Raw genomic sequence first — 24,700 nt, 5'->3', positions numbered from 1 at the left:
TTGAACAGTACAAGATGATGACGTTTTCATGTTGATTTAATGTCTGAGGTCTCTGCGGTATCATTTCTAATGATTGAATCCACTTCAGTGAACCCCCACATCTCTTAACCGTATCATCAACAGTAGGACAATCCCTAACTCATGTCTACTACTTTTGTGGCTCTCAGCAGACAGCAATTAGAAGGAGACTAATTAAATTCCTGGCTAACAGCACTAAACACAAAACAGAGTTGTTGAGTGGTAATTAATGATATCCCAAACGTTGGGATATATATCGTACCGTCATTGGATGTATTTTTTTGTCTATAGCAAACGGCTTGCTCTGTATTTTGTTTGGAGCTAATTTATGTTTTATTTCCTTAATAAAATTAATTTTATTTCCCAATAAAAGAAAACAATAGGAATTAAATAGAACAACATTTGTTGTTTCTTATCATCATCCACACAATCTTGTAATCATTTTGTAAACTATTTTATATGTAATTACAATAAGATCATGGTTATTTACTTTTATTGTTTTAGCTCTCCATTTGTTTGCTGGTTTCAAAGAATAATGCATGTTTTTAATTTGCTTTCACTGTTACTTATATTAGAAATTGTATCTATGTTTACTCAAATTGAAGTGTGCTTTCATTGCTGTCATTCATTTTTAACACTGCCATATGCCCGTAAAAACATTCTATAAACCGTGGTTACTTGATTTTTGAAAATATATCAGCCCGATTATCAATATTTAGGGTACACACTACTCGAACAACTGTAAGTTTCCATCCTTAATGTACATTGTTATCTATACCTCACAGTAGGGGCATTAGAGTTAAGGCTGTATTACACGTGTCAAAGTGGTGGCCCGGGGGCCAAATCTGGCCCGCCGCATCATTTTGTGTGGCCCGGGAAAGTAAATCATGAGTGCCCACTTTCTGTTTTAGGATCAAATTAAAATGAAGAGTATGAATGTATATTACATTTCCTGATTTTCCCCCTTTTAAATCAATAATTGTAATTTTTAATCATTTTTTTCCGTGTTTTTAGTTCAAAAATCATTTTGTAAAATCTAAAAATATATTTTAAAAAATCTAAAATAAACATTGTTTTAGATCTATAAAAAACAGAAAATTCAGGGCTTTTAATCAAGTTCTTTTAATCCATTTATTTAAAAAATCTAAATATTATATTTAAAATGGTCCGGCCCACGTGAAATCAAGTTGACATTAAAGTGGCCCGCGAACCAACCCGAGTCTGACACCCTTGCTGTATTATGTTCCTGGTCATATTAAGGCATTTACAGGTCACTTTTCTTTTGATTTGGGGGATTTCCCGGTAAATTCCTGTTTTGCAGGTTGCTTTTTCTTGATTTGGAGGCATATCATGATTATTTGATGTTGATTTTGCAGAAGTTCTACCTTGTTGTTAGTCCACATATGGTATATCTCTCCTTTCTTGCTCTATTTGCAATTATACTGCCATGTGTGCGTGTGTCTTGATGGGTCTCACAGTCACTTAAAGGTGCCTGAGGTTACATCGCTTGTAGAAATTTAGGTGAACGACATGTCATGCAGACAAAATGTCTGGCTGCCTTTTGAGTGTTTTTCTCTCGGGGTGTGTGTGTCGTACACACTCCACGGAGTCAGGAGGTTGCCGTGGGAACAGTACGCTTTTTGAATTCAGGTCTGTGAAGTGTAGAGTATAAAGGCAAAGTGTCAGTTTGGAGGGTTAATGCAGTTTGTAGAAGAGCAAATTGTACATAATCTGTGTCAGATGGGGCCAAGTTGATTGACTCTGCAAGTGTCCACTTGAATAAAACCAATAAGTGGCAGGATGATAAGGATGAGAATGGGAGCTTTAAATAGTCACCGTTCCTGCCCGATTTCCTAAGGCTAAACGGCTCGCCGTAACTCATCCTCCGGTGGCAATCTGCTCATAGAAAGCTTCTCATTGTCCTCTTGATGATCAATGCCTCTCCAGATCCAATGTGTGCCTTCATCTCCTCCTTTTTCCTCGCCTTGCTAATGAGACAGACAGAGACATAAGGCGACACTGTGACATTAATGAATGGCTCTGTTTGGTTTCCTATGACACTTCTCATAACCTCCAGCAGACTTGAATACACACACTTACATACATAAACACACACGAGCTCCTGCTGTTGTCATAATATGAGAGGGAGGAATAATAGAAAAAGAATGCATCAGCGGGAAGTATAAGAAAAACCACCTACTGCCACTCAAGCCAGCTTACTGCTCGTAGTCCGCGCACACACACGCATGCAGAAAGTCGACAATGTGTGTAAGGCCGTAATTTTCCGCACCTCTCAACCAATGAGAGAACTCCGCTGCTGGCAATGGAGGGGGAGGAGAGATGGACCCTGCTCGTGATTGACAGCCAGCACCCTACAGGTGGAGAAGATGGGAGTGAGAGAGAGAGAGTGAGAGAGGGAGAAAGAGGAGGACGAAGAGGAGAAGAAAGCACAGGCAGTGAGACTTGGAAAGAAACACAGACTACTCTTACCTACTACACGCACACACACACACACATCCACACAGAGAGTGAGTTCCTCCCCTGGTACCTCGGGCTCCTGCTCTCCTAGGCTCACGAGTCAGCCCGAGTGAGGCTATCATCAGCTCCAGAAAAGCTACATCAAGATGAGCCAGTGCAGGAAACGCTGCAAGAGGCAGCTCACCAAGGTGGCTCGATACCTTTACCGCTTCCTCATGGGAACGCTTACTCAAGGTAAGGCAGCCGATGCAGATTCACACCCGGGCAGCTGCGTGGAGCTGTCGGAGTCTTTCTAGTGACTCTGTTTGGGAGCATTATGACATGGGTCCTTTTGGTATACAGTGGTAGTTTACAGCTGTTACTTTTGGATACCTAAACAAGCACGATGGCTGTAGTGCGAGAGAGCATATAGTACAGTTTACTTTGAACGCAAATGAGTTTACTTGGCTTCATTGCTTTTTGGATTGTATTAGTATTCTAATTTGAATATTATATTATTATCACCCTTTTCCTCTCAAACTTATTATTCATTTGTCTGTTTGTTGTTATTATTTGTGCACTTTGTGGTGAAAGCTCTACATTTCATTATACTGGTTTAATGACAATGAAAGCATTCAATTTTATTTAATTCATCCTTCCATCAATCATGTCTCACTTAATTGCATTATACTTTAGTTGTATCAATTGTGCAAAATTATAACCCTTTTCCTTTTTCCTAAAATTAATGACTTTAATTCCATCATTAGTCTAATAATCAAAAAGCATTTTTTGTTATTGTTTATTGTAAACAATTCGATTTTTAATCATTAGTCCGGATTTGCCCAAAGACAGCTGAGATAGGCTCAAACACCCCATGACCGCGACGGGGACAAGCGGTGTTGAAAATTAAATTGAAAAATGATTTTCCTTCCATAATGATATTTGTATTTTATTCTACTTTCTGTGGTAGTTGAGAAGCAATAAAGAATTCATAGTCACATCACATTTACCAACTTTTATTTGATTCACCCTGATTTTATTAAATTGGAGGGAAAAATAAATCAATTTAATTCAGGTGCACCTCCTTTCTACTTCCATTTCAAATTCTATAGTTATCCCCAGGCTCCTTAAAATGCCCTTCCTTTGCAGTCATAGCAACCACAGTGTGGAAGAGTGCAGTAATCCACATAACTCATTGGGAAAGCATGCACACAAACATGGGAGCATGAATAAATCTAACATTATTAAGAATAGCTTAACTGTCCTTATGTATCCTTAACTCTTTACTTATAATCTGATCGGATTAGTTGCATAAACTTTCTTCTTTTGAGGACATTCTTCGCTATGCCTGCTTTTTCTCAGCGACGTCTAGCAGAAGCTCACTTTGCCTCTGGGGAGACTCAACTCAAGAGTTGAACTCCTCCAACTGATCGTGCAAGGTGGAAAATAAAACCAGTGTTTGCACGACCTTGTCAGTAGAAGCCACTGTGAATGCTAATTAACTTGCCCGCCAGACATGTCCACATGCCCTATTTTATTTGGAGTACATTTTGGCATCTGTATAGCTTTGTAGATATGTAGCAAGCCATATAATTACCTGTGTTTTACAGTTTCGTGAACTCAGTACGTGTGTATGGTATGTATATGTTAGGCTAAGTGGTATGTGGTTTAATATATGAGTGGGGTCTAATGATCCAATATTTGCAGTTATGTTTTTGGCTGGCAGTTTGTATTGAGCTCAGATATTGACTATGATTACTTGTCTTGCATACGTCTTGAACAAGCTTGTGAAAAGTGCATGGAGATAGACAGACTCCTTCAGAGGTGTTGCTGAGTCGTAAGCAATGTACATGCATTGTCTTAACCAATTTTCAGGAGTTTTTACTGGTCTCGTTTGTAATTGGCTTCATGTCACACTGACTGAGCAGATTACTAAAACAACTTAAGTGTGTCTTAAAATGTTTCTGGTCTTTGCATGTCTCACACAGGTACATGGGTACATGACTACGTATTCATGTTACTAATTATTTATGTTGACTACTTATTATGTTATATTATATAGCCATATTTTACTCACCAAAAATCCTTTTTAACTGTACACTATCCATCCTGCTTTCTTTCTTCCTTCTTTTCTATCGCCATCGAAGCTAATGCTGAAAGTCGAGCCTGTCCTGTCATATTTCTGGCATCCTGTCATAGTCCGTCTTGAAAATGGCTTTAAATCAACACAACAATATATTTGCTTGTGCAGCTAGCTCCAGATACAGTTTGGTAGCTCTGGCTAATCACTAGCCAATCATAGTTGGTGAAAGCGATGACGTATCCCTACGCCTGCGAGAGGGCAATGACCTATCCCTACATCTGCGACAAGGCATTGTGGTGTTGCCAACTCGAAATCTGATTGGTTAAAGCAACAGTCTTATCGACGCTTGTTTAATGCAGCAGAGCCTGCAGAACTGATTGTGAAGGCCCTGAGGCAGATTTCTGACCCTGGCAACAAATAATGGCTGAAATGTGATTGGTTAAATGGTTCAATATGAAAACACACATCTGGAAGCAGTGCAACCAGGGGGAAAAGCAATGAAAGGAAGCTAACAGACAATTTGGAATTATTTAATAAGTATTGATGGACAAAATATAAGATATGATTCAGATATTACTTAGGCCAGCAGAGAAGCCCTTGAAGGCCCTGATGGCCCGCCACTGTTTAAATCTCATTATACTTGTATAATGATAATAAAGGCATTTAATTCAATTCAATTCAAAGACCTCAGTACCCATGACAATTGATCAGTGTAATAATTTACGGGAAAATCTTTTAAGAGTGTTAGTTGTCAAGGAAAGGGGGCATTGGGGCAGATGTTACTTGCTCTTCTTTGTGTTGAATGTTGTCATGTGGAGAGAGAGCGATGGATGGATATTGTTATCGGGATAAGAACACCTCCTCTTTCTAGAAGTATTTTTGAACCTTTCCCATAAATTGACAGTGCGTTTCATAATTCAATGTGCCTTAAGTAGGATTTGCGGTTGTTCTTAATGACATTCAACCTATTTTATTGGAGCATAACTGCATTATTCTGCTCCAGTGAAGTGCTCAAGAGACACATTCATCACCAAATTCAAATAAAAAAAGCTAAAGACAGTATATTAATGAATTAATGAACTGTATAATCAAGTGTGCTTAATAATCCAGTGTGCCCTATTGTCCAAAAAGTAAAGTCCAGTACTCCTTTTTCATAACCGGCTGTCTTCCATGACCAAAATTTCATAATTTTATTCTTCTTGAGATGTGTGTGTGTAATTTATGTGAGATTTTCTCTCCAAATCAGAGGTCACTGCATTTCACACTGGGCAGCTCTGCGCTGAATTTGCGTTTTGGTATTTTGTCCTTGGGTTGAAGCAGCTTTTGTCCAAAAGTCTGAGAGGATTTATGTATTAAGTCTTAGCAAAAGAGTGGGTACTTCACCAAATTTTATTTCTTTATAACATTGACATTGTCATGAACCAACCCCGGTTGTGCAGTGGGAGACTCAGAAGTCCAGGAAGTGGATGACCGGTGGAATGCTGGTGCACAAAACTAAATCAAAACTAACAGAAAAGCCATACAAACCCATACAAACATAGGACTGGTAAAACTAACGAAGAAACAAACCTAACTGGCAAGATATTACATGATCTATGACATGAAGTTTATTAATGATGAATTTATAATGTAGGATATTTTTGTCAGTATAATTAATCTTCTAACTCAAAATATAAGCAATCGCGAATGTTATTTAAAATAAGATCAATGTGCCCCCCCCCAAAAAAACTCTTGTATTTATATTTTAATAAGCTACTTTTTTGTGCTCCTAAATTAAATGTCAGCCTTGATATTGGCAGTGATACAAAATCATTTAAGTTTAAATTGAAAGCCCCTGCTTTACCTGCCTGTCATCTATGATGTCATTTTTTTAAAACCACACAACATGCATGTGTGCACACGGGTCCATAAGTTTACAAAGGCCTGATGTTACCATGACGACCAGCTCCCGCATGTCTGTAGAACGAAAAAGGGAGCCTGCACCGTGTCAGCCAATGAGGGCTGCACTATATAATGGCCGTGCTGCTTAGGGATTTCATCAAGGCCATTCACACTTCCCAGTTGCACTATAGTGGCCCTTTTTGGGCCATGCCGAGGTGCTGAGGGACGTGACATTTCGTTCACACTGAATGTAATTTGCTACAAATGAGCATCATAACCTTATGAAAACTATTAAGGTTGAAAAAATTGCTATTATAAATTAAAGTCGTATCATTTCTGCTGTTAGTGACTTTGTCATACTATCAATATAAACTGCTATAATATTAATCTGTGATCACAAATTTTCTATTCTCTGAAAACTTCAACTTTGCCTATAAGCCTGTGTATGCGTTTGTTCAAGTTACAAATGTGTGTCATTTGTAAGTTTTCTTGGAGCTGATTAATTAAATTAATTAACAACAGATGAAAATTTGCTACTCCTCCATTATTTGTTGATGTATCACAATAAGAAATAATAAAAACACATAGGTAAATTATAACTATATATCAAATCAATCCTCCGAGTCTGCTTTTATTTTTCTTCTCTCGGGCCTGATCATAGTTCTGTTTCTCTTGTCCTGAAAAAAGGGAAAAGTTACATATTTTTGTTTGTTTGAGGCAATTATAATATATTAACTCAATCTCAAAAAACTTGCTTTTTGACGTCACACTTCAGGCATTATGGATCCCTCAGGAAGACTGACTTAGATGTTATATAAGATGTGTCCGGGTTACGCTGATTTGTCCTTTTAGCTGCTTTCTTATCTGACATGAGCAGTCTAGCTCAAGTCTTTAGCTTCTATCTCTTTTCCAAGATTGCACCAGCTGTCTTACCTCTGCTATATGTCACTGCTTTGGCTCATCTACTCTGCAAGTTGGGATGGTATCTGTTTTGATGATTAGCAGGGAATGACCCGTCATATTTATGTCAAATATATGTATAAGTGTGTGTGTGCATGCTCACTCATGACCTGCTCACTTTGATGTGTGTTAGTTTTTTCAAAAAAAACTTTTCTAAATCAGTTTTTTTAACTTAGATCTTACATATTCAAAAAGGTTGGGGCACTATACAAATTGGGAATAAAATCAGAAAGTAGTGATGTGGAAATGTAATGTCATTTCAATATCTTATTCTGAATGCCACATAAATGAGAGGCTTCATATTCAAACAGAGAAAATGTATCATTTTAAGGGTAAAATATTTTAATTCCATGGTGTCAACAAAAGTCACAAAGGTACGACAAGACCATTTTCACCACTTGTGACAGCCATTCTTCTTACAACAGTTTCCAAACGACCTAGAAAAGAAGTTTCTCAAATTTAAAATGGAATAGAAATACATGATGCTACATTACATTTAATAATGTTGAAATGTCTCATCGCTTACTCAAAACAATGTTCCCAGCCTGAAACATTTGTCTCTAATGTCTTTAATGTAAAGTAGCATTTTCATACTATGCTCATGCATTGGAAAAGGTCATAATTGCATGGATCTATAATATTTTTATCATGCAACACTTTTCTTCTTCTTTTAGTTCCATGTAAATACGTGTGTGGAAAATTAAGGTTTTTGTGGGCTTAAAAGGAAAAAAAAAACACAATCCAGTGTCGAAAAACAAAACAATGACTCCACAGTAGAGTGGATGTTGTTCCCAGATATTCTGCAACCCAGACCACTTTACTCCCTAATGACTTTTCACGCACATTGTTTGAGCTGCTAATAAATAGCTTTAAATCAATATTTCATGTTCGGTGATGAATGTAGGTAGTGGGCAGCAGCGTAATGATCACCATCGCATGCGGCTCATTACCGCAAAGTAATTACCTTGTGGGCTGGGGAAGCAAAGAACATGTAATTTAATCTGGCATTTAATCGCTACCTTAGAGTGATAAACTGCGCCTTTCAAATTTTTCGTCATCTTTTTTTGTTCATTGAATGTTCGCTTATAGTTTGTTGGGCGCTGTGGCATGTTTCGTGATACAACAAGCTTCTCATTTTTTTTCTCCAGTGTTAACTACAATTTATACTCAATTATGGTCCAATCCTTTGATTCAGAGGATTGGAATTGGATGAAAAGAGTTGGATTTTTAAAATGTACTTGTTTACCTTGTTAGGTATTAATTCATTAAGATCGCAGAGAGAGCCATCCAATCCATTTCGATCCCTTGATCGCTGCCATTCAAATTTGATTGGACATCTCTCACAGTGAGACATGATCACTTTCTATGGCAGTCAATGAGTTACAAAGTTACAAAATATGTATGATTAAAGCTAAATATTATATATACATATATACAGCATGTTCTATAGCATTTCTACATTCATATTTACACTACCGAAACAAACATGGATGACCAACTGTATTCGGTATATAGATGTATTAATGTAAAATACTTGGTTTAAAAATAATATTTGTAGCCTTATTTTGATGCTGCACAACTGATTTGTAAAAAAAAACTGGATTTGTGGTTGCCTTTTTTGTTGTTACTTTGTTGAAATTATCATATTTTATATGACTTTAACTCTAGGATAGCCCTTTCCAAATTGAGGGAAAAACATTATGACATACTTTCCCCCTCTCAATAGGTTTCTTGGTATTATAGACTCGGTATTAGAAAATTATCCTAAAAAACAATGCAAATATATGTGATGGGGGCTTCCCTATCCTCAACTGAATACAGAATATCGACTTTTTAGCAAGGAGTGTCATGAAGATTAAATGCATGTTTCCTAAATAAAGTACCACAAAATGATTATCACTGAAACAATTAAAACAGGTTTGATAGGTTTATTAATAGGTATACTTTAATAAAGGGAGAGACATCGGAAACATAATCTAGCGATAACTTGCAAGTGAGAATCGGTCCTGGCTTGTCCTCACCACCGGAGCATTCTGAAGAAAGGCATCCTCCTCTGTCCATTTAGTCGCACATAATCAAAACACTTAAGGTTATCTTATTCAAACAATTACATAAGCTAACCGAATAACACAATTAAGGTCAAAAAACAACTGCAACAACAATTGCATATCAGGTCGGAAACCAAAAATAAGCATAACAATTTCCATAGAAGGTGAAACGAGCGACACTATTTTAAAACAATATGCGAGTATTTTCGGAAGTTGATTCGATTATCGCCATCTGCCGGAATCCAAGTCAAGCAATTTAAGAGTCCTTCACAGATCTTCATTGCGAACTTGCATCTGGGTAAAGGGTCGAGGTGTATCTCCCAGTAAACAGTCCTCGAACCGAGGACCCGGTGAGGTGTTAACTCAACAAGCTGGAGCCAGCTGCCATAGAGAGTGACCTCGAGCTTGCTCGGTCCCAAATTGAAGTAAGCTCATATACATATAATGATTAATATTCCACATATACATATAATGATTAATACACACATATATAATAATATCCCAGAATAACCCCAACAAGGTTCCACCGCAGTCTTTAGCACCTTGTAGTTTGGTGCAAAAGCTTGGCTATGTGATGCAATTATTGCTTGACATTATCAGATTCAGCTTCTCTAGGTGCTTCCAGCATCTGTGTTGTTTATGCATGTGCATTGAGCATCACCGGCTTCCATCCCTCTCTCTGTTTCTACCTGACAGACATTATCACGTCTGTCACTTCCCACTCACGTTGACAAGTGCGTGTTGAGCATGAATTTTAATGTTTATTAATAAAACATCGGCTGATGCAGACTAGCGCCGACAGTGTGTTTTCAGTGTGCAAGGATGATAAGTCATCTCGCCATGAGTGGTGATGGTGGTCTTGCTGCAAAAAGGACATTTTCTTTAAATTTGAGGTTGCTTAGTCTGCTCCTTGTGTTATTTACTGTGCATTTTTGTGTCATATTTTGCCAAATATGCGACAAGTAGAAATACTGTCAAGTCGATGCTGTTCCACATCATTTGCGATTTCATTTTAATGCTAAGGCCTGTTTTGTCATCTGACATCATTTGTATAAGCAGATAAAACAATATACCGTTGCTGTTATGAGAAGTATTGCTCAAACTTTGGAAAAGTACTTAAAATAGAAGAAAAATTGAATCATGTGAAATAAAATAGAATTTGATGTGGCACCTCTACTTATGAATGTTTACACATACAAAAAAATTAGGCTACGAAACACCTAAATGGGAAAATTTTGTTTTAGGATACGAAAGAAAATTGATGTTACAAAATGCAAAAGATGAACAACGTAAATAAAATTCCTGTATTTTATTTTGAAATTTGCATGATAGCATTGCTCTTCCATTGGCTATCTCACTAAAGCTCACTGGAGAGAACTGCGTCTCCATGACGCTTTTTGTGTGCTTTCAACCGCCGTTAGTTGTCATGTTCTAACATAGTGTTTCGAGTTCAAAGATTGGTCTGGTGTGTGTTTTAAATACCAATATAAAGAGCAGTAATGGTTGTAAATCAAGTGCAAATTTTCTATTTAGTTGTTGCTAAATGACCAAGTCAAGTATTTCGATAACTTTCACTTTATTTTCAATGTTACTTTTGCCAGAAAACACATTGTTTTGCACTTTGTCAGTAATTCAAGCAAATCGTTAACATGAATATGAATATGTTCACTAATATGTGCTGTCCCTTATTAAATAAATAAAACTCAAACTCTGCATTTTGTAGTTGCATTAGGGTTAGGGTTAAGTTCATTACATTTAATAATGTCGAACATTCTCATCGCTTATTCAACACTATTTTCCCAGCCTGAAGCGTTTAGTTATTGCATTAAGGTTAGGATTAAGCTCATTACATTTAATAATGTCAAAATGTCTCATCGTTTACTCAATCTGCAGCGTTTTGTTATTGCGTTAATTTTCTTGAAACTGGTCTTTTTATCAGTGTTTTACCTGCAGAAAGAAAAAAATGTTTTCCGCAGAATATACACTATATTGCAAAATAATAACATCCAATTGCCTCCATCTAGAAAGAGTGATCATTAAAAGGACAAGAAAGATAAAAAAAAAAAACAATTCAAATGCAGCATCATTTAATTTTCAGGGACATTCTCGTTTTGATGCCAGCCATGCCAAGTCACTCATTACTAACTTGTTTTTCCTTTTGGCACCTCCTGACTTGCATGTTCACACGAGGCATTTAAAAAAATCAAGACAGCTATAAATAAACTCTTTGTTGGAGTTCAATGTCAAACTGTGCCTTAAACCTGTAAAACGTGAAACTTTAAGATAGTACAGTATGCTTTTGGATTGCATGTGCTGCCAATTAAATAATAATCAATGTTTTTCTCCATTATAAATATTACTATTTTGCGTCTCCAAAATGGTTACAAACCTAATCGGCACTCTGCAGCATTCATACCTCTCTCGCAGACTTTTTCTTACCCTGGGATTACACCAGATATGCTTGTAGCGGCAGTGCGTCATGCGTTGAAGATGCATCAATACACCGCCCACAGAAAGTAATCTGCTGTGGCGAGCTGCTCAGAAGTGCTTGAGATATTAACGATATTTCACGTGAGAACACCAAGAGACATTGAATGAGATCGGCAGTGTATGTAAACATCCACGTTGCCTACAATCCATCATCCCCTTAATGCCGTCACCAGATAACAAAAAGGCTTCATTTCGCATGCAGCAATCCAAAACAGAAAAACTTTACTATTATAAGTCGCTTGTCAGAGACCTCAAAGATATATACTACATGTCTATTAGCTACCAGTTCTGGTCTGTTCCACTCTTCTGTCTTAAGTACCCATATTTACAGGAAATGCAATCTGCCTACTGTTTGCAACCTATATATTGGCAACAACATGTAAGCTTGTTTAATTACCGTATTAATTTATAAATGAATAACTAAATTAACTAATTTACCATACACCCCTAGAGGTACAGCTAATAGAGCTAGTTTCACTATGGATAAGGGTTAAAAGGGACATGCTATACCTTAGGTGGAGGCACGGTGGACAAATATGGTTAGCACGTTCTGAGATCAATGGTTTGCATGTTAGCCCCGTGTCTGGATGGTTTTTTTGTGGGTACCCCGACATTCTTAGAATGTGAGAATATATTCAATTTCTTCAAGTCTTTTGTACGTTTTGTGTTATTTTTCATTTGCATTGTGAACAAAAATCCTGTGAAGAAAAAAGTCCAAGTAAACTCTGCCACTGTCTAATTATTGCAGAGTTAATTTTCAAAATTTCAAATACTTTCTACTTTCTAGCAATGACTACTTTTAACAATTATTATCACATGGGGATTTCTCTGCTAATCTACAGCTGTTTTTACTTTTTCATTTAATCACACCAAAGGGGGATTTGATGGCAAACAATCTTCTGACTCTTTGGTGTTATTTTTTAAAGTTATTTCCTGCCCTCATCGCAACCCCTCCTTGTGTGCACCTTCTTCTTCTCACCTGCCACCCAACCTTTCCTAATCCCTCCCCTTTGCACCAGAAAGGTGTGAAAACCTCACCCTCCATCCATCATCTGTATACACACCCACATATACACACAGACACACACACCCCACAAGTGACTAAAAATAGCCTGCTATTAGTAGCAGCTTGTATTTGGGGTTGGGGGCTGTGACTGGAGGAGAAAAGAGAGAGACGGACAGGAGGAGGAAATAGTGTATTGAATCGTGAAAGAGGTGGTTAAGCGTGATGAGAAAGCATGGGTGAACCATGTATCTATCACGTCATTTTCCTCACAAGTCAGGCAGAAAATGCATGAAATAGAAATCCGCTTTACTCATTGGATGATTGACCTTTTGCCATTCATACTTTGTGTGATGTCATTGGGTGGACTGAGAAGTACTGGTATATGTAGCCAACCTCACAGTTGAGAATGTCTGGGTTTGAATCTCGGTTCTAGGCTTTTGTTTGAATCTTGCTCCAGGTTTCTGGGTTTTTCTCCAATGGTCAACTGCGAACTCTAAATTGCTGTACTTGGTATTTACATTTGCGTCCTCATGGTACATTGTTTTTCCACCTAAGTGGATATTAAATACTCAATTCCACCGCAGTTGTTCTACACTGAAAAGCAGCAACCAGAATAAATATGAAACTATTACAATCAATTTGGTTAATTTCACACAGTGCGTTCGTGTGTCTAAGCGGAACTGCTGCGGCGTTCACATCAGATACCCATCGCTTCTATTTTTTACATCTGCAGGGCTTTCTCAAGGTTTCTTATTTTTCTTTAATGGAGTATTTGTTTTGTCGTAATTCCTTGTCAACTGAGGGCTTGTGAAGCCTTTTCAGACCTTTGTTGTGATTATGCACTACTGGATATAAATGAATGTGATCTGACTTCTATTGAGTTGACAGAGCAAAAATGTATCAATTCAGGACAAGTGGCAGTGAAGAGTTAAATATCAGAGTAATTTTCCAAATAAAATGAAGTCGATATATTAAACCACTTATGTGTTATGGGGACAGGGTTCAACTCATGAAACAAAGGTCACATGTCAGTAAACATCGATGATGGACAAAATCACACAAATATTTATGATAACACAAATGAATGAGTATGAGGATAATTCAAGAAAATAGAACATGGGCTACTGTATCTCAAGGACTTGGATTGTTCATAAATGAATTAAATGATCTTGAATGATGTTGCAGTTTTGCAGTATTTGTGGATGTTTGTAAATATTAGTGTACTCCTTAACAGATGAAAGCCTGAGGCGATTGACTTAAGCGTAAGAGAGTAGACCAGCTGGTGGCCAACAGTAATTTGTAATAAAGTTGTGATAGTTTTGTTTCAGTTTGGTGTGTGGCTTGCACATTTCTCTATGTGCCCCGTGAGTGACTGGCAACCAGTCCAGGCCACCTTTTGCAAAATCAGCAGGAACAGGCTCCAGCTCTACTTGACTGCGAACAGGATAAGCTGTATTAAAATTTAATGGCTGAGCATTTTAAATTAAACATAGTTTATAAGGGTCAAATGGGGGCAAAATGCATTCTACGCCAACTTGGCTTCCAAACCATGGTTAGAGCAACATTCACTTTGAAAATACATATGCGATGGTTTGAAGTATAATTGAAAGGAAAAACAGCCAGAAGATCTTTTTGCCTCGCCATGGCCAAGTGCTCCGAGTCAGTGAGAGACCTGTAATATGATTTTGCGTCTCTGAGAGGAGAAAGAAGTCTTCTATCCAATTAGGATTCAACTCTGTGATAAAAGGATGAAGAGCTCATAGTAACGCACCAAGTGAGCAATTTCACTGCAGTCCTCCAAATACTGACGCAGCAACAAAACAATCACTGCGACGACGACAACCACATTCATTCTCTCTGTCATCATGGCCACCGTCAGCAAAACACACACATACACAATTTTTAAGAGGGTGTTGACATTGTGATGACTGAGCTATAATGCTAGGCCATTAGGTGGGGAAAAAAAGCAGTTACGCTGTCTGTATTACAGATCTCTGCTTTTAGTGCACAAAACGCCCTGAAAGCACACTTGGGAGGAAAACACAAAATTGCAACGATAGTTAGTGGTGTGCATGTATTTAGCACTTAATCAGGATTTATCGGGATTTACGAAAGTCCACCATGACCAATGAATGTAGTATATTGTAAAATAACAAACAAAGTGAAAAATTGCCTGACTAAAGAAACATTAAACATTTGTTGTGGAGTTCATAAAACTCATTTCATGATCAGCGACACCTGACAGTTTTGAGATTGAATTTTTAAATCTCAGGCTTTAGTATGTACAATGATACCTCGAGATACGAGCTTAATTTGTTCCGGGACTGAGCTTGTATCTCGATATTTTCGTAGCTCGAACGAACGTTTCCCATTGAAATGAACTAAAAACAAATTTCTTCGTTCCAACCCTCTGAAAAAACACAAAAAAACGGATATTGGATTGGAAAAAAATGTTTTATTTCTTCTGATTCACCATCTATTAACAAAGTAACACAACTAATGGTTTAATATTACTAAAATGTGTTTAATAGTACTAAAATTATAGGGATTTCGAAGGGGGGAGAGAGAGAGACGGACAGAGACGCTCGTTTCATAACATAAACAAATTTAAATGAACTTGGATTACGATACAGACACTCAAAAATAAGTTTAATCTAACCTCACACTAAACTTAATTCTAATTTTGTATTAAAGTTTGATACCTTTCTTCTCCCGGGTTGGCTCTATTTGCCCCGCCTCCACACTGACTTTCACTATCGATGGGCTGTTTGCTTTTGTATTCCCTTCAAAATATTCAGAAATTGATGCATACAAATGTCCTCACAATAGGATAACGCACGACCACTTCCCAAAGATAAGTAATATATACTCCTCGTATTAGCGATCGCTACGCCATTTACGCTGAGTGACGGGAAAACACACAAAAAAATGCAACGCTCCGCCCAGTGCTCATAGAGCTCTGTTATACACGAAAGAGATGCGGCAAAAAAGACAGTGCGCTACAATGATAAACAACCTCATATCTTGGCCACCTGGCTTTCTCGTATCTCGAAATTTGTCTCGTATCTAGACATAATTATCTGCTCGAAATTTTACTCGTATCTCGAATTGCTCGTATGTCGGGGTGCTCGTATGTCGAGGTACCACAGTATTTCGTATGTTCTCCTCGTACCTGAGTGACCTTTCTCAAGGCATTCTGGGCTCCTCCAGTGTCATTCATCGTTTGTGTATTGACCAGCAAGTTTAATGGCCTTATAAAGTTAAGTGGTAGGGAGATTTAATTAATGATTGAATGGGTGAATGAATTGAAGTGGGTTGTACTGACTATTGAATCAATTATCAGTTAATTATTATTGTTGACTGGGCTTCCACAATCAAGTATTTTTTACAAGATGTCACTATCTATAAATCAAATAACTGGATAAAGATTTATTCATTCATTCTTTCATTTAGTTAGCATTCAAATTCATGAAGATTTCCTCCGGGTACTCCGATTTCCTCCCACATCCCTAAAACATGCATGGGAGGCTGGTTGAACACTCAAATTTGTCCCCTGGTATGAGTGTGAGCATGAACTGCTGTTCATCCCAATGTACCCTGTGATTGGCTGGCAAACAATTCAGTGTGCATTGTGCCCATAGTTGGCTGGGATATACTCCAGCACCCCCAACACACCACGAGGAGCATAACTAAAGCCCTGTGGTAGTTTAGTGACCATTTACTCATACGTTTTCATGAGCTCTTCTCAAATTTTGGATAAATAATTCATTTTCTAATCAGGGAATCACCGTTGGCATTATTAAAGGCTAACTAACTAATCCAAAGGAAGTGTATTTTTTGTCCTGCATTGACAAGTCGCCATGGCGGCTAGATGAATTTCCTACTAACTATAGCGAGCAGGCACCAGTGGATAAATTGCAGCTAACTTTAGCAGCCAAAAGCCCGTGGGTTCCAAAGCACAACGTTCACATGTGATTATTTACCTCGAGTATGTGTTTTCAAACATTTACTTAGCCAAATGTGCAGCAAGTTCAGCTCCTTATTTTGTTATACATTGGTGGGTCCCTAAGCAACACGTTTTCTAATCTTCTGTCAGCATTTTATTTTCTCTGTCTTATTTCATACACCTTTGCTTGAACCTTTTCTTTTTTTTAAACAGTGCTTAACTTGAAATTTCGATATTATCTGGCTGGATCTGTGATCATTTTTTTCTCCTTTTTGCACACATTGCGCTTTGGTTTTTGATAATAAGATAAATTATTCATCCATTCATTAGATTTTTCATTCAGTAGATGTGTGTACTTTTCATGAAAACTCCTCAAATGCTGATTTGTCTAAACTTTTTTTTAAATCGCAGGGCCATAGGAAAAAAAACGATCCAAGGGCCACTTTTTAATTCTTAAACTTTTATTTTTGAAGCATGTTATTTACTAAACACTACTTCTGATGACATATGACATTAATCAATTTATTTCAAATTTATTAATTATTGATTCATTTTATTAGGCTTTAATCAAGACTTTGGAATTTAAAGAATAACCTAATCCACTTTTTACACTTCTCAGAAAATCTTTCCCAAATATACAGCTGTAAAAAAAAAAACTTGAAAATTCCCACACCATCCATCAACATTACTATCAAGATGACTCACATTACTTGTCACTTCCATTGCTATTTTACAGTCCAGTGCGACAAAATATCCCAGTTTGTCTTCATAAAGTGGTCTGCACATGATGACAGATCACTACCTCCGTGAAGTAAGATAAGGTCAACAACCTATTTTGATCGAAACAGGCCAAAAATTGTGTCATTCGTTTGTTCTTTGTCTGTACTATTAAAACCTTTTGTGGTTTTGTAGATATTCTGCTTTTAATTTGTTTGCTTACTGTTTTTTTTTTAAATGTTATGAGGACATGGAATTATTTTAGAAATGTCAGATGATCCGCATTTTAGGGTCTGCTGGATGTTTTTAAATCGCTGGAGGGACAAAAATGAACAGTAAACACCGGCCGGATTAATAAACACTTAAAGTATCATCAGTGGATTCGATTACTAAAAACAGAATGTTGAATATCATTACACTGTGGAATTGATTTGAAAAGTCCAAAAACATAAGTGCAAGCAAGCATTATTTATTGTCAAATACATGTTTTTTTCAAGTTCAGAACCCACCACTTTATACAAGCCAACAGGCGATCTGGCATATTTGCTACTTCCCTAGTCAATCTGTTGTAAACAGTTTTGGACTTGTCATTTGTGTGGATTATTTTTCTCATGTGATCTATTATATTTGATTTACAATTACCGAACCGCTATGCTAATTTCAGTAAGCTTGACATTATTCATTAATATTAAACTGTCAGACATGAGTTTGACAAACTGAAATGTTTTGTTGAAGATTTAGATCAAGGGTCGGGAACTTTTTTGATGAAAAGAGCCATAAACAATTCATATTTTTTAAAATGTTAATACCTTGAAAGTCAACATACATGAAAATGTGTGCCTTTTTTCAACCGGGAAGTAACAATGATCTCCGTTGTCTTGGTTTCGTAATAATATCAAATTAGCTAATAATATGTATCCTTACTGATTTATCATTTATGATATGTTCTGTTACGCACTGTTTGTCACTGACAGCGGCAAACGGCCAATAAAGGGGGTGAGGATTGACATCATGTCAATGCACTGAGGAGTTTGATAGTTCTAGCCACTAAAAGTCCTCTTTTCCCCAATCGGGAGGCAGCTTGTCAACTCCATTTAGCCATCCAAGTGTGAGAAGGAAACAATTGGCATTGTGACGACCTTGAGAAAGAGAACGAGAGAGAGAGAATCCTATTGAACCCTGGAAGTAATGGTTAAATATAAGCAGGAACAAGGAAAATATAGATGCAAAGAAACGGTAGTTGCTTTGAACACATTTTTAATTGCAGTAATAATTATAGTAGACTTTTTTAAAATGAATGTGATGATATTTTAATTGTTTACATTAAATAATCTGACACTCTCCTGCCAGATTAGTGCCGAGCCATGCAATCTTAAACAAAATTCATATTGGTAGGATTGACATATTGTATTATATGATTTTCTTGTCGATGGACTTTAAGGTTTATTGTGTCGTATGCCTTAAAATGGATATTTTTCTTTTAATGATAGCCGGTGTAATCTTAACATCAAGTTGCATATCATTTACTCTTTGTCCTTTGACTATAGCACAAACAGTGATTTGTAGTGAACACTCTTTTCACAATGAGCATTCCCAGTCTAAAGACAAAAAATACAAGATTTGCTTTGTGTGTAGGCATAAATCTGAAAGTGCATTACAAACACTAAAATTACTTCAGTCAATAGCAAAGACTCTTAATTAAGTTCATATATCCCTTTGTATATTCAAGCATCAAAATAGATTTGAAATTATACATTTTTTTATGTACATAATTAGGATTACTTACAATGACTGCAATAAATTGTTTGATTTTGACTGGTGCCTGTAGTTAGCTGGGATAGGCTCCAACAACCCCGCAACGTTTGTGAGGATGAGTGGTGCAGAAAATGAATGAATGAATAAGTGCCATATATATTCTTCTGCATGTTAGGGCACGACAAAATTCCATCTGGCATGGGTGCACAACTGAATGAACAAGCTAATTAAATAGCCAACCTGATATTGAAATCAACATAGCGATATCATCACTGGTGTTGAGTGACAAGGTTGCTCACAGTCACTCTTTTCTCCATTACGGTAAGCTTGTCATATTCTCAAGTTGCAATCATCTGTCTTATCCATGCTTGGCTTCCCTCTGACTCCTGTCAGTCATGCTGACATTGGTGTGGGTTTGGGATTGTGTTTTTGTGTGGAAGTGGATCTTTGAAGACAAAGGACACCCTGAATCAGTTACGAGCCAATCACAGATTATTTAATATTTCAACGTAAATGAAGCAAATTCAAGCATTGACATGTCTGTAGAGGAATTAAACAACAAACATTGGATAAAAGTGTACAAATATTTTTGAACCACACAACAATGACTGAATGATTTACTTCAACTTGAGATAGAACCATTTGAAATAGTAATTTTCATCATGTTATACCTCAATTCAGCGAGCACTTAAATAAAAACGATTTTTTTATACGCATAGTTATGAACATTTTTAGTAGCATTCATACAGCAAAAATACTAAATCCAATAATCCCAAAATATATTATCATATTTTTAAGATCACTTTAAAAGAGATGACTGTACCTTATTGTAATATGTATTTTTTATTGTCAAACTGGCCCACCAAGTCGCATCCATTTGTGCTGTTAACAGTTCATCATCATCAGGTGTATTTTGATATCCTTCTTATTTTTGTGCTCCACTTCCGTGTCTTGGTCGCCAATCTCCACATCAGTCACGTCACAACTTTGGTCTTGGTCCCTCTGTCCCAGACTTGCTGTCTCCCCACTAATTCTGTCTGCTCGTCTGTTTGCAGGGTGTCACTCTTAATTCATTTCTATGTATCCCAGCATCTTGTCAGTGTGGGTTTTTGTTAAACACGCACACATATAAACATATGGCTCCTCTGTGAGATCTCATCAGTTCCCCCCTGCGGTTTTCCAAATCTGATTCCTCTCAGGGCTATTTATAGCTACGGATACCTACTCCACACTGTGTAACACGTCATGGCCTCTGCCCCTGCCTCCCTTTGAGAGAGATCACACACTATTTAGAAGCACTTATCCACAGTGGATTTTTCTTCCTTACTTTCAACTACTTAACCCCAGGTGAAACCGTTTCTCTTTTGTGCTTTTTTAAACTAATAGGATCACCAGGAATGCTAAAAATCTAGACTATATTCCCTATTACAATTCTTAAAGTCCCAATATCACAGTTTTATAAACACTAATTCAAGGATAGAATCTGGTCAGAGTATTCAGAAAATCCCTAACCATTGAAATTGCACCCCAAACATTTATGTAAGCGTTTTCGATGACTCATTTGGACAATTGTTCAATTCGGACACAGAAAATGAGGACTTTGATGGGTTTGTGGGTGATGATGACGTGAGTACATTGTAAAATGGCTAAATAAAGTACAACCGAACTCAGTTTTGCTTCCGTTGCCTTTTTAAAAACGTGTTTCCGTATGTTTAAGCTGGTGTATGTTTTGCCATGCCTGGCTGCGTCTTTAAAAACGGTGCGTCCTGTGTGTTTGTCAAATACAGAAATAGCACTCGTTACTGACACTGCGCCTTTAAATGCGATGCGCCATATAGTCGTGAAAATACAGTACATGGAGGAATAATATTGTTGGAATATGAAATTGAAAGTCTGTCAGCCGGATAAATAAGTCCCGAAAAACATGAGATTTTCCCGTTCAAGTTGAAGCACAGTAACATGGCCCCCATGACTGTGAAAGAGGAGAGCCAGACATGGGAGATTCTTGGCATCGGATCTACTGAAGAGTAAATATCTTACTCTCTTAATCTTCCTCTTCAAGTGTGGTCTTCAGTTAAATGCTTAGATCAAAACAACAAAATAGGCTACTTACTGGCTGTTCCACTTCCATGCGCTCAATTCTATCAGCTCTTGGTCGGCTGGAAAAAAATACAGGCTTATATCAGTAGTGTTCAATTTCCTACACAACCTGTATTAACCTTTTTCCGAAAAAAAACTATTACATTTTCTTGTGAAAAATAATGATTGAAATGTTGGCCAGTCATAAAACAAAACTTAAAAGAACGCAGTGCAGGAAGAGGCTGTCTGCCCATGACATCCCTCCGTAGCAAATATGGCTTTCTGGCTTAGAGCAAAACGGGATTAAAACGGCTTTCTGTACTTTTCTTTTTTTTAAAGAAAAGGACTACAATTGTGGCTCAGCAAAGTCCAATCTATCGAATTCAGCAAAGTAGTCCCCGAGGTGATAAAGCGACTTTAAAGGTCAGTACTTTAGCCTGACCAATAGAAGTTGACATAAATGGTTAGAACCAAGTGATATCTTTTCTCCCTACATGTGTTACCATTTAGTGGATGTTATTGAACCTTCCTTAGTGTCTGCTGTACATGCAATTCCAGCTAGGACAAAGATATTTGTTAATTTCGTTGGTTTGCTGCCGTTAATATAATTTCTGGCTCTGTAGTCACAGTGATAATGGTATTAAAGTATGGATCACTCTGCACGGTTCAGGACGTAAGTGGTCCGTTAAATGGATGATGGGTTTCAAGAAGTTGTTCATGTTTGCATGACAGCCGCATGTTTATCCACACTTTGTAGTTGCTCCACATGAGGCATGCGGTGTAAATCTAGCACGTGCTATTTGATTATTTTCTTCCTCATGTTTAAAAGATGCTTCCAATTACACTTTTAAGATGTTTTTCCATCCACAGTCCATGTTTAAAAGATAACGGAATTATAGCTTAATTTACACTTTAAAATACCATCTTAGACATTTTGTGTTAATGTTCTTTTTTGAAGAATAGTCAAAAACTGTTCTACAAAATAAATGAAAGTCAGAAGATATCTATTTTTTGGCATCTGGAAAATAAACCGATATGTGACTCATGTTCTGTTACACTACTACAAATCACATCTCCTTGTGATATAACGTTACAGCTTGTGACATTATGTATATGTATTTTTATTCAACAGATAGTTACATAAAAAAAGAATGCGGGAGAAGTAGTTTCTTGTGCAGGACTCTTTTTGCTATCTGGGGCACAATTTTGAGACTCAGTATTATTAATGGACTTTGGTCAGTCCCTTAGAAGAACTGAAGCTCAGAACTAAGTCCTATTCATGGCCCAATAAAGGCACATAAAAAGATAAAATAAAAAGTATAAGAAATGACATTTAACATACTTTTTATTATAATGGACTAGAGCGTTTTGAGAGCTGTTTCAAATATTTTGAAATCTCCTGTAACTAAATCATACCCTGTTGTTGTACTCTTTTCTTTCTAATAATAATAGTGCTCGCTCTTTAATATTTCTGGTCATTAATGTATTTATTGAGTTGTACAGTTATACTGTTTTAATGTCCATGAAAGCTGCTGTTTGCTTCAATTGTGTTATGCATACTGTACCAGAATGCCATTGCTAATTACAGTACAACCGCAGTCATAAATATGCTGAGTTATTTTCGAAGACAGAATTTATGATATCAATAGCTTCTTATGCAGCTGTTCCTTCTGATCTGACTTGTTCATGTACAGATAAGATAATTTGAATTTTTCTCCTACACTGCGATATGATTGATGTTTTTCATTTTAAGTAGGCAGTGACTTTTGTTGTGCTACTATCAATATGCACACAAACAAATAACATTTGAGTTTGTGTGTACAATCTTGAATAATAATGATAAGCCAACGTGGTATGCACCTCCCCTGTAATGAGGTCTGTCATGTTCACAAGTCCACTAAATCTGACAAACAGCACGTTATGTGTGTGTGATGAAACACGCAACACACACTTTCCTGTGTGTTGCACAAGAAACGTGTGTCACGTGTTTGCTAGATCAATACATTTGCTAGCACAATAGATGAGATGAATTGAAAAAGCGTGCCCCTGTCGATTAGACCAACGTGTGGGTTTGAATGTGCATGTGTCTGTGTTTCATGTTGATGGCAAGTTTTCTCTGTTCACCCATTTCTTTATAAAATGAATGTTTTTCTTTTTTTCCACAAATCACCTCTTATTTATAGACCAAATTCTGCAAAAAAAAATTTAAACGTTCCATGAATTATTGCTGCAAGATGGAACAACAACCACTTGGTAAAACTAATTCACTGACCCCATGCAATACTCCTATCTCAATTCTGCACTCAAAAGCCAAACAAAAAACCCTGTCAAAGAACCATATTTTGTATTTTTAAAATAAATAAAAAATAAATAAAAAGCATTCAACAAATCACTTGCATCTCTAGGCAGCACTACATTATATCCACTAATGCAGACACACACTTCATTCAGTGTTCATCATGACAAGCTGTGCCTGTCATAACCTTTGTGCTTTAAATGTATTGTTCATCTTCACTTTAGCATGCATTAAATCCACAAATAATTATTTTTCAGTCTAATTCTTGCGATATATATTGGATTCGGGATTTCCTTCCTATTAGGCATCAGTGCAAAATTATAATACCATCAAAACATTATCCAATATGACTCTTATAAGGCAAGCACACTAATGTAACTGTATGAAGTAGTCCTTTACATTAGTTATTTTTTTGCTGGATCCTTATAATGCAACAAGTGATGCTTGCTGTCATTTTGTCAAATTGATAGTCATAGCACAGACAGAAAAATATATCAAATAATTGCAGCCCAAATGCTCAGTTTCTCTCCCTCTCTCCCTCTCTCGCTCCCTGTCCATTTATCTATCTTTATCTCTCTCTGTCCATCTATCTCTCAACCTAAGGCTAACTGTCTTTGTCCTTCAGTAGGCTTGCCGCAACAGTTTTGGTTCCCAACAAAGAAGATCGTGTGAGCACTTACTTCTATGTGCATGCAATGTATGCAAGAATAGGGAATTAGCTCACTTTGGAAAAGGTCAGCCAGTAATTCTATTTTCTATAAATATAAATATGTTTTCCTGTTCATTAGTGGAATTTATGGAAAGAAACTGGGAAGGCGTAGGTCAAACACAATCTGTTTCCTGATGGTAGTCTCGTTCATATGTATGCATTCATTTCCCTCAAAGGAAACATTCATTCATTCATTCATTTTCCAAGCCGCTTATCCTCACATTGGTTAGAGAAGTGCTGAAGCTTATCACAGCC

The 24,700-nt window shown here is 37.0% G+C and overlaps 1 protein-coding gene across 2 annotated transcripts in view; it reads left to right on the top strand.

Annotated features, from left to right (window-relative positions):
- LOC144084722 (A-type potassium channel modulatory protein KCNIP2) overlaps window positions 1–24,700 on the top strand; it is an 89,341-nt gene that overhangs the window by 35,928 nt on the left and 28,713 nt on the right. Inside the window, exon 1 of one of the 2 annotated variants that reach the window (XM_077613423.1) lies at window positions 2,469–2,730. The exons of the other annotated variant lie outside the window; for it this stretch is intronic. Coding sequence (XP_077469549.1) covers window positions 2,643–2,730 — 88 coding nt within the window. The 5' untranslated portion in view covers window positions 2,469–2,642. Of the gene's footprint in view, window positions 1–2,468; window positions 2,731–24,700 lie in introns of those variants that run through there. 2 annotated transcript variants of the gene reach the window in all.

This window comes from Stigmatopora argus, chromosome 11 (assembly GCF_051989625.1).
Source record: "Stigmatopora argus isolate UIUO_Sarg chromosome 11, RoL_Sarg_1.0, whole genome shotgun sequence".
NCBI classification, from domain to species: domain Eukaryota; kingdom Metazoa; phylum Chordata; class Actinopteri; order Syngnathiformes; family Syngnathidae; genus Stigmatopora; species Stigmatopora argus.
The sequence above is the reverse complement of the archived record's forward strand: the minus strand, read 5'-3'. Positions and strand labels throughout refer to the sequence as shown.